This window comes from Anguilla rostrata, chromosome 15, assembly GCF_018555375.3.
Source record: "Anguilla rostrata isolate EN2019 chromosome 15, ASM1855537v3, whole genome shotgun sequence".
In the NCBI taxonomy this organism is placed as follows: Eukaryota; Metazoa; Chordata; class Actinopteri; order Anguilliformes; family Anguillidae; genus Anguilla; species Anguilla rostrata.
This window is the reverse complement of record NC_057947.1, coordinates 6,289,697-6,302,031: the sequence shown is the minus strand read 5'-3', so window position 1 is coordinate 6,302,031 and position 12,335 is coordinate 6,289,697. Positions and strand designations below refer to the sequence as shown.

Below are 12,335 nucleotides of genomic sequence, written 5' to 3'. Positions count from 1 at the left end.
CTATATGAACTATCCCTTGTGAATTATGATTGGTCAAACATGGATGATAGAATGGAAATCTCAATTCGTTTTACTGTATTTCAGGCACTCTCTGGTTCATTCGTTTATTCAGAATAAGAGGCTTGCTTATATTGTCACCCGGTACTCGCCGTCAGCCAGCATAAAACTCTTTGGAAACATTGAGGAAAACTCTCCAGCTTGTAAGAAGCAATAGCTTATGCAATTCAGTTTTTGTTTCTATGCACTATCCACAGCTTGTGAACTCCCTTGAACTACCATCATCACTGCTAATACTTAAAACAGATGACGTCCATGACATCGAATAACCTAGCCAGACAGTTAGTGCACGTGGCAGTAGGCCAACAACGGACATGTCTCCTGCTAAATAAATGATTGCAGCTTAACTAGACTGGCTATAAAAGGGCAATAGTAGCCACTGCATTTTTGTTGATAATAATTAATATTTAGACCTGCGCATTGGCAATGAGCAGGCTTCTCTTTTACACACACTGTGGCTCATAGCAGTGAGATCCCTGCCTATGTGATCCTTTGGTTCATACATACGCATACCCACTTTAAAAAAAAAAAAGCCTGTTTCTTGTCATACACGTCAGATGCCTTAAAAGCTGCTCAAGACGACACATTTCAAAAAGGCCGTGCTTTTGACGGTTACAAATTCAGACTCGCAGAGCTCGTTCCGGCCTTGCCACAGTAACGACTCTGTTGGTTTTCTCATTACCGGTCATCCCCTGTGTCTGTGCATGTGAAAGGCATCAACCCAAACCCCTGATGGTGGAGAGCGGACAGACACACACTGCTAAAACTGCCACAGGAAACACACCGCTCATCCTGATTGGTGAAGCACCCTTTATTGAAGGAACATTCCCTTACAGTAGCTCTGAGGCTGTAATTGTCTCCAATAGACGAAGAAATCTTTACAAAAACCTAGTGGTAATGTCTTGTTTTTTGAGAGATAGTTGTACTTTCTTTTCCATGACAAAATATATAAAACAAACAAAAAAAAATAAACTAAGAAAATAAAAATAAAAAACACAGGAGAGCCTGAGTAGGCTCCACTGGAGACAGCACCACTGGATATAGTTACGTGATATGTAATTCAATGCTAATAAGAAAAATTGAATAAAGCACAATCATTGTTTTTTGCTGTTCATTATTGTAAAAAAAAAAATGAAAACAGATAAACGGGCAAAGTGTCTTCAACAAATTAAAACTTTGTCAGAGAATAGGTAGGGCAAACATTTGTTTAAGGCAAACAAAGTGATTTAATGCAATTTAACAACAGGTTCTTCTACGGTACAATATTGCTATACGATGCATAATCCTGGTTAAAGCCTTTTTAATGGGCAGAATCTCCAGTATATCCACATTTGTATAGATCATGTGTGTACAGTGCAGTCAAATAATACCCATACCCTTGCACACAAGTATTATCTTAATCAGTACATTTTTAGGCAGAATTGTACACCACCTGTGTGTTGCTAATAGGAGACAAATATACCAAAGACTGGCTTAACTTCTTGATTCAAAGGCAAACAACTGCAGTTATAGCGATTTTATCCTACGTGGCATGGCTTGCCTTCAAAGTACAAATTTACCCCATGACAAGTAGATGCTCAAATTGACCTGACAAATAATTGAAGCCTATCATTAAGATAAAATGGTAATATAAGATAAGCACCCAAAAATGATCAAGGAGTTTAAAGTATGTATCACAGAAAATCTCTGTGCTGAGTTTGCCTACCACCCTATTCTCAGGTGTAAATCTCTGGTGTAAGTTCTCCTGAGCCCTCCAACCCGCCCCCTGCCCTCTACACTACCCCTCCCCTCCCCTCCCCCCTCCCATTGCTTGCTTGTCGCCCCGCCTGTCTCCAGACCTCTCAATCTAGCGAGACTTTCCGGGACACAGTTTGGTAGAAGACGCCCCTGAGCAGAGACGGGTAGTCGGCGGCCCTGAGGAGGTGGCGCTGTGCGTAGATGACGTCGTACGCCCGGCCCCGGCTGGCCAGGGAGCGCAGGTTGGCCTCGTTCACCGGGCTGCCCACGGCCAGCACGTACATCTCCACGCGGGCGTCCTGGACCTCCCGCACCTTCTTCTCGATGAGGCTCTCCGTCACGCCCTGGGACCGCCCGTCCGAGAAGATCAGCAGCTTCCTCTTCTGGTTCCCGGTGCTGTTGCGCTTGAACTCCTTGATGGCAAAGTCCAGGGCGCCTGTGACGTCCGTGGCGGCGTTCTGGAAGGCGAAGGAGTCGATCTTGCCGGCCACCTCGGTGTAGCTGGAGGTGAATTTGCCCTCTATGGCGGCCTGCCTGCTGTACTGGCCCACCGCCACGCGCACCTTCACGCCGCTGGGCGAGTCCGACGCCAGGAAGCGATCCGCCAGGCGTTTCACGAACGTGCGGGTCACCTCGAAGTTATTGCCGCCCACGCTGGCCGAGCTGTCCATCATTAGGATAATGTCGGTGTCTGCCTTGAAGACGACTGCAGAAGGGAAACGGAGGGGGAAGTACTTATTATGATGCTAACTATCGGAGGGTCTGCTAGCCTTTTAAGGTGTAAGATCACAAATATCTGATTAGGATGTTCTTATCCGCATCACTACCGGCAAATTAAAGCAATGGAGATCTAGAACACTGAATTTTAATTTTGGAATGTTCATTCCAGAAAGCCTACTCTTCAAGGGGTTAAGTGAGAAAAGTGTTCAGTCAAATCCACATACAGTCTGTTGTGGCAGCTGAAGGAAGATTATAATTGTATTATAATGATGGTAATAACGATAAAAGGAAAATGGCAATGGTTATGATAATGATGACAGTGGTGATAATGGTGATGCTAATAGTAATGAAAATACTCATTGTAATAACAATGCTGATAATGAATCCTCCAAAGAGGGGTGCTGCTGGGATTTTTAAAAAGAAGGAATTAGAAGTTGACATTTCCTGGGTCTAAAATGATTATTTTAACAGATGAGAGGAAACAGTGATCAGAAATTGACATGGATTTAAAACTTACTTGGACATTTGTAATTGGGGGCCTTCTTATCTACAAAAAGCAAAAAAAAAAAGAAAAACACAAATGAAACAACAATCAGTCCTATCAGCAAAGGCTACGCCTAAAGGAAATGCTTAAAGTCTCTTGAGAAAGCCAATAAAAACAAAGAGCCTTAAATGTTTAAAATGCTTTCAAAGACTTGACTGGTTCAGCAACACACAGGATGTGGAGGGAAAAAAACCTTCCACTTCCTGTTTATCCTCAAATTAACCGAAATTTCTATTTGGATTTTTGTGTAATTAGCAATCAAGATTATTATCATTTAAAAGAAATCTTTGTTATATTTCAAACCAAAGTACTACTAAAACTGTTTTATAATACATTTAAAATAAAATCTGATTCCAGTCAATATGATTGACTCTCTCTCAAGAGGAGGTATATACCTTGGCAGATCTGTGCTGTCAGGTTCTGCAGGAACGTATCATCCAGAAGCTCAGCATAGTTGTTGAGCACAAAAGAGAACCCGGGCTTTCTGAGGTCATTCTGACAAACCATGCCTTCAATCTGCTCCTGATTGGGCACCCTCCCGGTGTAATCTATAACGCCGAGCCCGCCCACCTGTAAGACAACGCAGTGTGAGATTTCGTTTTTTTGGCGCGACGACGCGCTTCTGCGCGAGGAGAGGCGCCCGTTTCCCTTCGCCTACCCGGATCCCCTTGTTGCAGAGCACGTTGAGCGGCACGCTGTCCCTCGTGATGTCCGAGCGGCCGTCGGTCAGGACCAGCACCACGCTGTTCTCGGCCTTGATGCGGCTGATCAGGTTGGTCAGGGAGTACTGCAGGGCCTCTCCCGTGTACGTGGCCTCAGCAAGCCACCTGAAGTCCTTAACAGCTCTGAGTGAACAAACACAACGGTTACCTGTCAAACACTCTATGGTAATCCGTGGGTATCTAGGAAACACTCCATGGTTATTTTGCTTTATTTTCCCATCTTGGAAATTTGCTTGATTCTCCCATGAATTAGTAGCTCCGGAGGACTGTTTCAGAGGCTAACACCTAGGAAGAGATTTTTATGGGAATTTTATTTTTTTTAAATGTGCACTAAAGGTAGGATATATGGAACACTGTCTTTGGATAAATAGACTTAATGCATCAGACAGTGTCTAGTGTAGTGTATACAGGATCGGTCACAAAGGCATCGTACTGTTTGAGCTCTGTGAGGGTGTTGATGTTCTGGTCACCCAGCCGCACCACCTCTTGGGCGTTCTCCCCGCTGTACTGCACCACACCCACCCGTGACTCGTTGGCGCCAAACTGGGAGACAAAATTACATCACAAGGGCCCTCAGTGACTGACCTTGGCCCAGTGGCGAAAGTTCTGTAACATTAAGGTGCCACAGGCAGTTTTTTTGTAATCGGACTCACCCTGACGTGCTGGTCTTTCATCAGTCTGTCGATTACGGTCACGATGAAGTCCTTGGAGAGGGCAAAGTTGGCGGCCCCGATGCTCTCTGAGCTGTCCACGACAAACACAATGTCCACCGGGCCACACTTGCTCTCTAAAAAAACACGGATAGAAGAAGACAAATTTTTCAAAGCCCCCATTCTATTTTAGTATTTTGAAAAATGTTTTACTGCCCAATACTAATTCTAGCAGTGCTGATTTGGTCATGGTTTTTGGTGATAACACCATTTATTTTCCATTCTGCGTCATTCCTTCGTTTATTACGGCCATTGGTTTTTTCTGCGGCTTTTCTTCAGTTATTACGGCCATTGGTTTTTTTTATGCGCCTTTTCTTCAGTTATTACGGCCATTGGTTTTTTAATGCGCCTTTTCTTCAGTTATTACGGCCATTACGTTTTCGTAATTTCCTTGATTGAATTATACGCGTGCAAATCTCTTTTTACAGTTTGCACCTGTTGGCTTTCTATTTAAACCTCTAGCTAGCCGATAGATTTTGCTTCAGTGTCACTTACGTTACACGAGAGCCGGTGATCTGTCAAGTGTGGTAAAGGTATAGGATTGTTGTAGCTACAAAGTTAGCACAGCAGTCTTTAGCCTAATGGGTTGTTGGCAGCAAGTTAGTGCCACAACCTAAACTCAGAATTCTTCTTTTAGTGTCTTACTTTTTCAGCCTCGGTTCGTTTTTTACCCAGTACGTGGGTTGTTTAGAGGTTTTATTTGGGATACTCTCCCTTAATACGAGTGTTTTTCTTTTCATTCTTTTTCCCGTCATTTTGTCTCTTAAGATTGAGGCCCTGTCCACACGTATACGGATTTTTCTGAAAACGTAGTTGTTTTCCCTCCGTTTTGGCATCCCTTCCACACGAAAACGGCGTTTTATGTCACTGAAAACGAAGCTTTTTGAAAACGCCTTCCAAGGTGGAGATTTTTCAAAACTCCGGTTTCTGTCTTGGTGTGGACAAGAAAACGGAGCTTTATGAAAACTCTGACGTCAACTCGCGCATCAGTTACCATGGCAATTGGTGTATTGCGCATCCGGCAATCGTTCTAGCGTTCTCCTGTGGACGGAGTTATTTAAAACGCCGGTCGTGTGGATACGATTTTTTTTTTACGGAGGGGGGAAAACTACGTCGCGTTTGGTCTCCAAAACCCCCACTCCATCACATTTCTGAAACCTCTGGTATTGAATCAGGAGACCACAGATCATTTCCCGTCCAGTTGTGACCAATAGCCCTACAGGCTAATGCACAATTGGCTCTTGCATTGGCCGGAGACTGAAAGGCAGATCATATACCATGGACTATATGCACTCCTCCAAAGTGTTGGAGCCAGATTATCACATCACAGTTCACAGGTCAGGCTCACACAGACATGAGCTGGAGGAAGGCACTTCATGTGAAAATGATATGATCCATGCACTAGTTCTGAAGCCTCCATTCTAAAGTTAGAAGATTAAATTTGAAGGAACAAAGATACAGTAGTCATTCGTTTAAAAAATGTATTTTCCCATGCATTTGAAACAGGGTAAATGTACTCACCACAGCAAGCTGTTTAAAAAGAAATGAATTGCATTAAAACAATACATGAGTGTATATATATATATATATATTACACAACAATATTATATAACATTATACACATGATTTAAAGCATTACATTTTAAGTTGGAACTCCTTTGTGGCACAATTTATTGCTTACTGTTGTTTGTTACTCAACTAATTTATTGTTTTAGTAGATAAGTAGTTGTTACTGGTTTTAAAAATACTTGGCCATAACTAAATAAATCTCTTAGCTGCCTGTTGTGAAGTCCATTGCCCTTGAAAAAGAAATTGGGGTTCATAAAGTCCATGTTCTTTTAGCATTCCTGTACAGTCCACTCCCAAGATTATTTGTTTTCAGAGCCCCAAAGGCCTACTGAAAATAAAACATTCTTTCTGCCCACCACAGATGTTAAGCACAGGGTAACACGAATATTTTAATTTCAGCCAATTGGTTGTATTGCTTTTAATAACATTGTACTATGTTTTATCCTACTGTAAAGTGTAATTCATTTTGAAGTTGGAGCAGTTTAAAAAAATGTTCCTTCTGTCCATCCCATTGTGGACATGGTGGGATTTGCTGTAAATGTATTGCGACAAACTATGAAAGTCATGAATAAAGAGAGCCAGTACTTACAGCACATCCTCATGATAATATCCAGGATTTCACATTCCTATCAATCGTGATGAAACGGAGTACAAAGTTACACGCAGCTAACATCATTCACACAGGAAAAAAAAAAAAAGGTTTCATTTTGGTTTTGAGATTATTTTGATAGGCTTAACAAACCTGAAGAATGCATTAATGCAAAAATTAATTTGCAGACCTGTTAAGACTCTAAACTGCTTGGGAACTATCTGAGCTTTATGGGCAGTGTTCAAGTACAGTAGGTGTCAATGTACAGGGGAGTCTTATGGTACAAATGGCTCGATTTAATCATTATCAGGCTTACATCAGCCCCCGAAGGTCCAGGTGGCCCAGGTAGTCCCTAAAAAGCAGAAAAAACAGGTGGGTTAAGGGGACCGAGAGTCCTACATAATATACAGTTATGATCAACAGTCCTAATGTGGACAGTCATAACTGCAGCATAAAAAAATCAGTACCCAAGTCTTGAGTTCACTCTGTACATTACAATATACCATAAAGAGTATCCTGGAAATCATTGCCTCCCTAAAATTAACCTACGATAGTATGATTTGGGATTCATGTCAATCATATGGTAGATCTCAGTTGTCAAATGTAGGGACCACATAAAATAGTGTCTAAAAAAATGAATCTCGCTCATGATGTGGTTACAGCTTAAGAGGAATGCACCCATTTTCCAAACAACAGGAATTAAACAGATGAACAGGAATTTCTCAACAGAATTAAAGGCGTAAGTCTGAACCAAACTCCTCCTTTTCTTCCTGTCCACAGGATCAAAGTTGGCACATATTTCTGCTGACGCCTGTGTTGCAGAAGTGCTCTCCCTCTGTGGAGGTCATCCAAAGCCAGACCAGACACCAGGAAACTGCAATCCAACTTCAAACCACGCACCACAGGCACATAAATCAAGCACTCTGTTTACTGGGGAGAGGGCCGAAGACGTATGACCAATTCCTCTGGGAGTAAGATAACATTTAAGAGGGAGGGAGGAAGAGGCTTCTAATTGGTTGGCTTGAAGAATGAAACTTTTTTTCCCCCCCTTGATATTGTCCTGATATGTGTTTTGTAATAGGGATCTGAAAAGGAAGCAATGCACATTTGAACACTCTACTGGTGCTTAACTATCAAATATAGATTCAGGTTATTGGATACTTGACCTTTGACCAGAGAACACAACAAGCAAGTTTTTTTTGTCTTCTTTTTGTCATACGGAAACCACGCAGGCTCCATGATTGCATTTTTGCAGGCTGATTTTGTCAACAAAATCCCGCGGCCACGCCCGAATCACAGAGATGCCCCGGTAGCTCACCGGCTTCCCCTCTGGTCCTCTGTGGCCTTTAAGTCCTTTCGGGCCGGGATTTCCAGGCTCGTTGTTCTGCAGGAAAACAGAAACAGCTCACATCTCAAAATGCTCTCCTACTCGCATAAAGACCAGACTGCCTCTCTGAAACGTGTCAATAAGTACAGGGTTCATAGGACACGTTGGCCTCCCTGATTTATGCAATTCATCTAATAATTATTTGGTTATAAAACAAAAATACACAACTCAAAAAGGACTTGAGATGTAAATAGATATTACTTTTTTTTTTTTTTTCGCAAATTAACGCAGTCACAGTAATAAACAACTTGGCAGAGAGACCGCAAAGACAAAAAGGTGTAAGCCCTGTAAGTGGTGAGACAGTGTGAAAAAAACATGGAGCAATTATCATGAGGTGACTTTGTTCAAGAGATATTTTTGCACAACTCTTTCCCATACCCTGCTAGTTCCAAAAAGCGACATTCTAATTCTTCATTCCAGCAATAAGTTAGTATTGGACATACAGCACAGCCTTGTCACACTTGTCTTGTAAAGGGTTCAGATGTTTTGACTTGCGACATGAGACTGCTGATTTTGCAGCATTAGGACTACAGCGCTTAAAATAGAAGACGGGAAAGCAGACAGCTGGCAAACACGATTGTCGCCTTAACACAAACTCCATCTTTTATTTTAGCTGTGCAAACTGGCTAAATTGACACTTCAGTTTTTTGGGTGCACCAGTTCTTCCTGGGTCATGCAGGGTTGCCATGCATGTCTACGCTATAATGCCAACCACATGGTCTTTTAATGAGGGGGTTTCCAGACCAAGAATCCCCCCCCGTCTTGTGTGCTGTTTAAATTACTTTCAGATTCCTCACTTCACAGGGCTCTGATGTCACAGACAAATAAAGCTCTTCCAAGGAAAAAGGGGGTAGCTCGCAAAGGAATGGTGTCATTATTTGGACTTAAAAATGACCAGATTTAGTTGCCAAATCACTTAAACTCAGTTCAGTCATAGATAAGCAAGGTGCCAAACTAATAAAAACATAACAATTCAAAAGAAAATTGAACAAAAAGCACTCCAATTGTCAATGAAACAAATGAGTGGAGCTGAACATGCCTGTAAAAATGTGCAGGTGCTAATTTTAGGTCACCCACCCTACAGGAACACAGCTCTATCCCTTTCGCTAAGCTACAGAAGTAAAAAAAAAAAAAAAAGGAGTGACAACTGCAACAATGCAGAACATCTGGCACAGGGGCCTGCAGGGGGCCCTGGCCAATGCTTGTATATTGCAGAAGTACAGTTGCCAATGTGGATTAAACGGGACTGGTGTTAAATTATCTGCTGATTTGCAGAGCCCTTTGGAGCCTTGACCACATATTTAATCATCACAGCTAAATCTTTCATTAGACCTGTTTATTTGTTATCCAATCCTACAGAGTCAGAAGATCAAAGTCCCCTAGTCCAGACACACACACACTTCAATTTGAGAGTATTTACATTCCATATTAGGTGGTCCGTGTATGAAAAAAAGTAATTGGACATAATATGAAACTGAACTGTCATATTTAGTACTTGGTTGAAAATCCATTGCATTCAAAGACTGAAGACCTGAAGTCTACAGTTTTTTTCATGTACTGTTTAGTAAACTCTAACTTAGCAGTTCTTGCGGCTTACCAGAGGTTTGCATCTTGCAGTGAACTCACTGAGGTATTCTTCTATCATCCATTGGTCTTCCGTGGCCTACCAGGTTGTTTGCTATTGCTGAATTGTATTGTGCGTTCTTGCTTCCTAACAATGTATCAATCAATTGATTTTGACACATCTAATATGTTTGCTGTCTCTGATCAATTTACTCTGATTTTCCTGTCTCATGATGGCCTACTTCAATAGCATTGACACTTATTTAGTCTACATTTGGTCAGACCTTCTGTTAGCTTTTTTGTGCATGAACTAATGATGCAAAGACACACAGTTGCCCAAGAATCAAGTGAGCAGGCAATTGTCAAATTACTTTTTGTTCCCTATAATGGGGGAGACTATTTATAAACGGGGCTATAATTCCTACACAGATCACCCTAAAAGGATGTAAACACCCTCAAATTAAAGATGACAGCATGCACTTTATGATATTCATTGTTTTATTTCAAATCAAATGTGCTGAAGAACAGAAAAAAAAGCGCTGTCCCAATACTTTTGCATATACAGTTTAATACATTTAAATTGGGTATATACACACATTGTTTTTATAGGCACAATGTTTCTATTTTTGTATTTATATCTCTGTCACTACCACAAATATGTTGGCCCACCTAGGTAATAAATGGCAGCCATTTTTGAGGACTTTGTCAGAACACCAGGTGAACTCCATATTCTTGTGAGTAGGCATTCTGGCTTAGACAGCACCTCCTACAGTACTTTGTCCTCAAGAACAGAACATACAATCATTCAGCTTACTTTATGTGAGGCAAATGTATTCAACAGTGGCATTTTTAAGTTCTCTACTACTGTAAATAAAAAGCCACAATATGCCATAATGCTTCTCGCGCTAAAGATTCAAAAACATCTCCACAAACAAACGCATCTGTAACCTGCTATTAAACAGACAGAAATGTAAACAGACCTGAAAGTAGTTTACAGGAACAAGACGTTGCTCCTAGCGTTCCCTCCCTCCATCTGGTATTTCCAAAGCTCCCTGTTTGGCTGTGCTGAAGTCCGAAGCTGAAGTAATGGCTAAACTGATTCTCAAATGAACGCTCATACTCTCTCGCCAAAGTCTGAAATCCACTCACGGATTTGCCAGCAAATTATAGGGGGCACCTCTTTAGCCTCATGTTAAACAGGCAGCACTCCAATAAATTAACGCAAGAAGCAGCCTCTCCTGACTCCTGATCTTGCCAAGTGCTTGCTTACACTTCGCAACCACAGCTTGTTTATCTCAATCAGATGGCTGTCTCGGACAAAAAGCAGCCAGCTTAAATGTAAAGTAAACTCAGGCTGCGAAACAGGCCTTGTAAATGTGTTTACATATATCTTTTATTTTATAATAAAATTATTATGACTGTGTGTATAAACTTAGCACTTCCTGACTTACTGTACAACTCGACAGCTGCACATATCTGGGGAAAACCTTATGTGTGTGAGTGACTGTAGCTTAAGGCTTTATAGAAGGTATAGATGTTGTGAGCTCATGTGGATTTACATTACATTACATTACAGGCATTTAGCAGACGGTCTTATCCAGAGTGACTTACACAACCTTTGACATAGCATTTCCATTGCATCCATTTATACAGCTGGATATATACTGAAGCAATGCAGGTTAAGTGCTCAAGGGTACAATGGCAGTGTCCTACCCGGGACACGTTACACTATACTGCTGCCCGATTTGTTGGTAAAGGTGTTTCTCCCCATAACAGCAGTTGTCATTAGTGAGAGATATGTCTCCTCTGATCAGTGCTACATCTCCTGTGGCACTGTGTGGCCTGTAATGTGAAGGATAGCCACTATTTTATGTAATGTCTGCTGTAGGGTTACGTGGGGCACAGAGGTAACAAAGAGGCACAGCCGGATAAAATCAGGCCCACAAGTATCTGGGAGTTTAAAAACGCATCCATTCACAATAAACATGCCAACTACATTCACATTACGGTTTGAGATGGGATTAAACACGTTGTCAAAGGGAACTACAGGGAATCACATTCTATGGTATGACCAATGGATGGCAAGGCACTTTTGTGGCTGTGAAACGCAATACCTAAAGCATTACAAGCTAATCCGATCAAACACAGACTCGCTGTGGGCCTTCCTCAGCAATCCGATCAAACACAGACTCGCTGTGGACCTTCCTCAGCAATCCGATCAAACACAGACTCGCTGTGGACCTTCCTCAGCAATCCGATCAAACACAGACTCGCTTGCTCCAGATCGATACAGACTCGTGGACCTTCCTCAGCAATCCGATCAAACACAGACTCGCTGTGGACCTTCCTCAGCAATCCAATCAAACACAGACTCGCTGTGGGCCTTCCTCAGCAATCCGATCAAACACAGACTCGCTGTGGGCCTTCCTCAGCAATCCGATCAAACACAGACTCGCTGTGGACCTTCCTCAGCAATCCGATCAAACACAGACTCGCTGTGGACCTTCCTCAGCAATCCGATCAAACACAGACTCGCTGTGGACCTTCCTCAGCAATCCGATCAAACACAGACTCGCTGTGGACCTTCCTCGGCAATCCGATCAAACACAGACTCGCTGTGGACCTTCCTCAGCAATCCGATCAAACACAGACTCGCTGTGGACCTTTCTCAGCAATCCTGAAAATTCCATGACCAACAAAGGCAACCGAATCATTCTCTCTGCAGATCTGTCTGATT

General features: G+C 42.2%; 1 protein-coding gene across 1 annotated transcript in view; it reads right to left on the bottom strand.

Moving 5' to 3' along the window:
- Positions 1-852: 852 nt before the first annotated feature.
- Positions 853-12,335, bottom strand: part of LOC135240414 (collagen alpha-1(VI) chain-like) — a 29,342-nt gene continuing 17,859 nt past the window's right edge. The window contains exons 26-35 of the mRNA XM_064309838.1: positions 7,967-8,032; positions 6,965-7,000; positions 6,649-6,685; positions 6,012-6,020; positions 4,434-4,567; positions 4,214-4,323; positions 3,717-3,903; positions 3,454-3,628; positions 3,032-3,061; positions 853-2,500 (exon numbers count right to left, since the gene is read on the bottom strand). Coding sequence (XP_064165908.1) covers positions 1,899-2,500; positions 3,032-3,061; positions 3,454-3,628; positions 3,717-3,903; positions 4,214-4,323; positions 4,434-4,567; positions 6,012-6,020; positions 6,649-6,685; positions 6,965-7,000; positions 7,967-8,032 — 1,386 coding nt within the window. The 3' untranslated portion in view covers positions 853-1,898. The remainder of the gene's footprint in view (positions 2,501-3,031; positions 3,062-3,453; positions 3,629-3,716; positions 3,904-4,213; positions 4,324-4,433; positions 4,568-6,011; positions 6,021-6,648; positions 6,686-6,964; positions 7,001-7,966; positions 8,033-12,335) is intronic.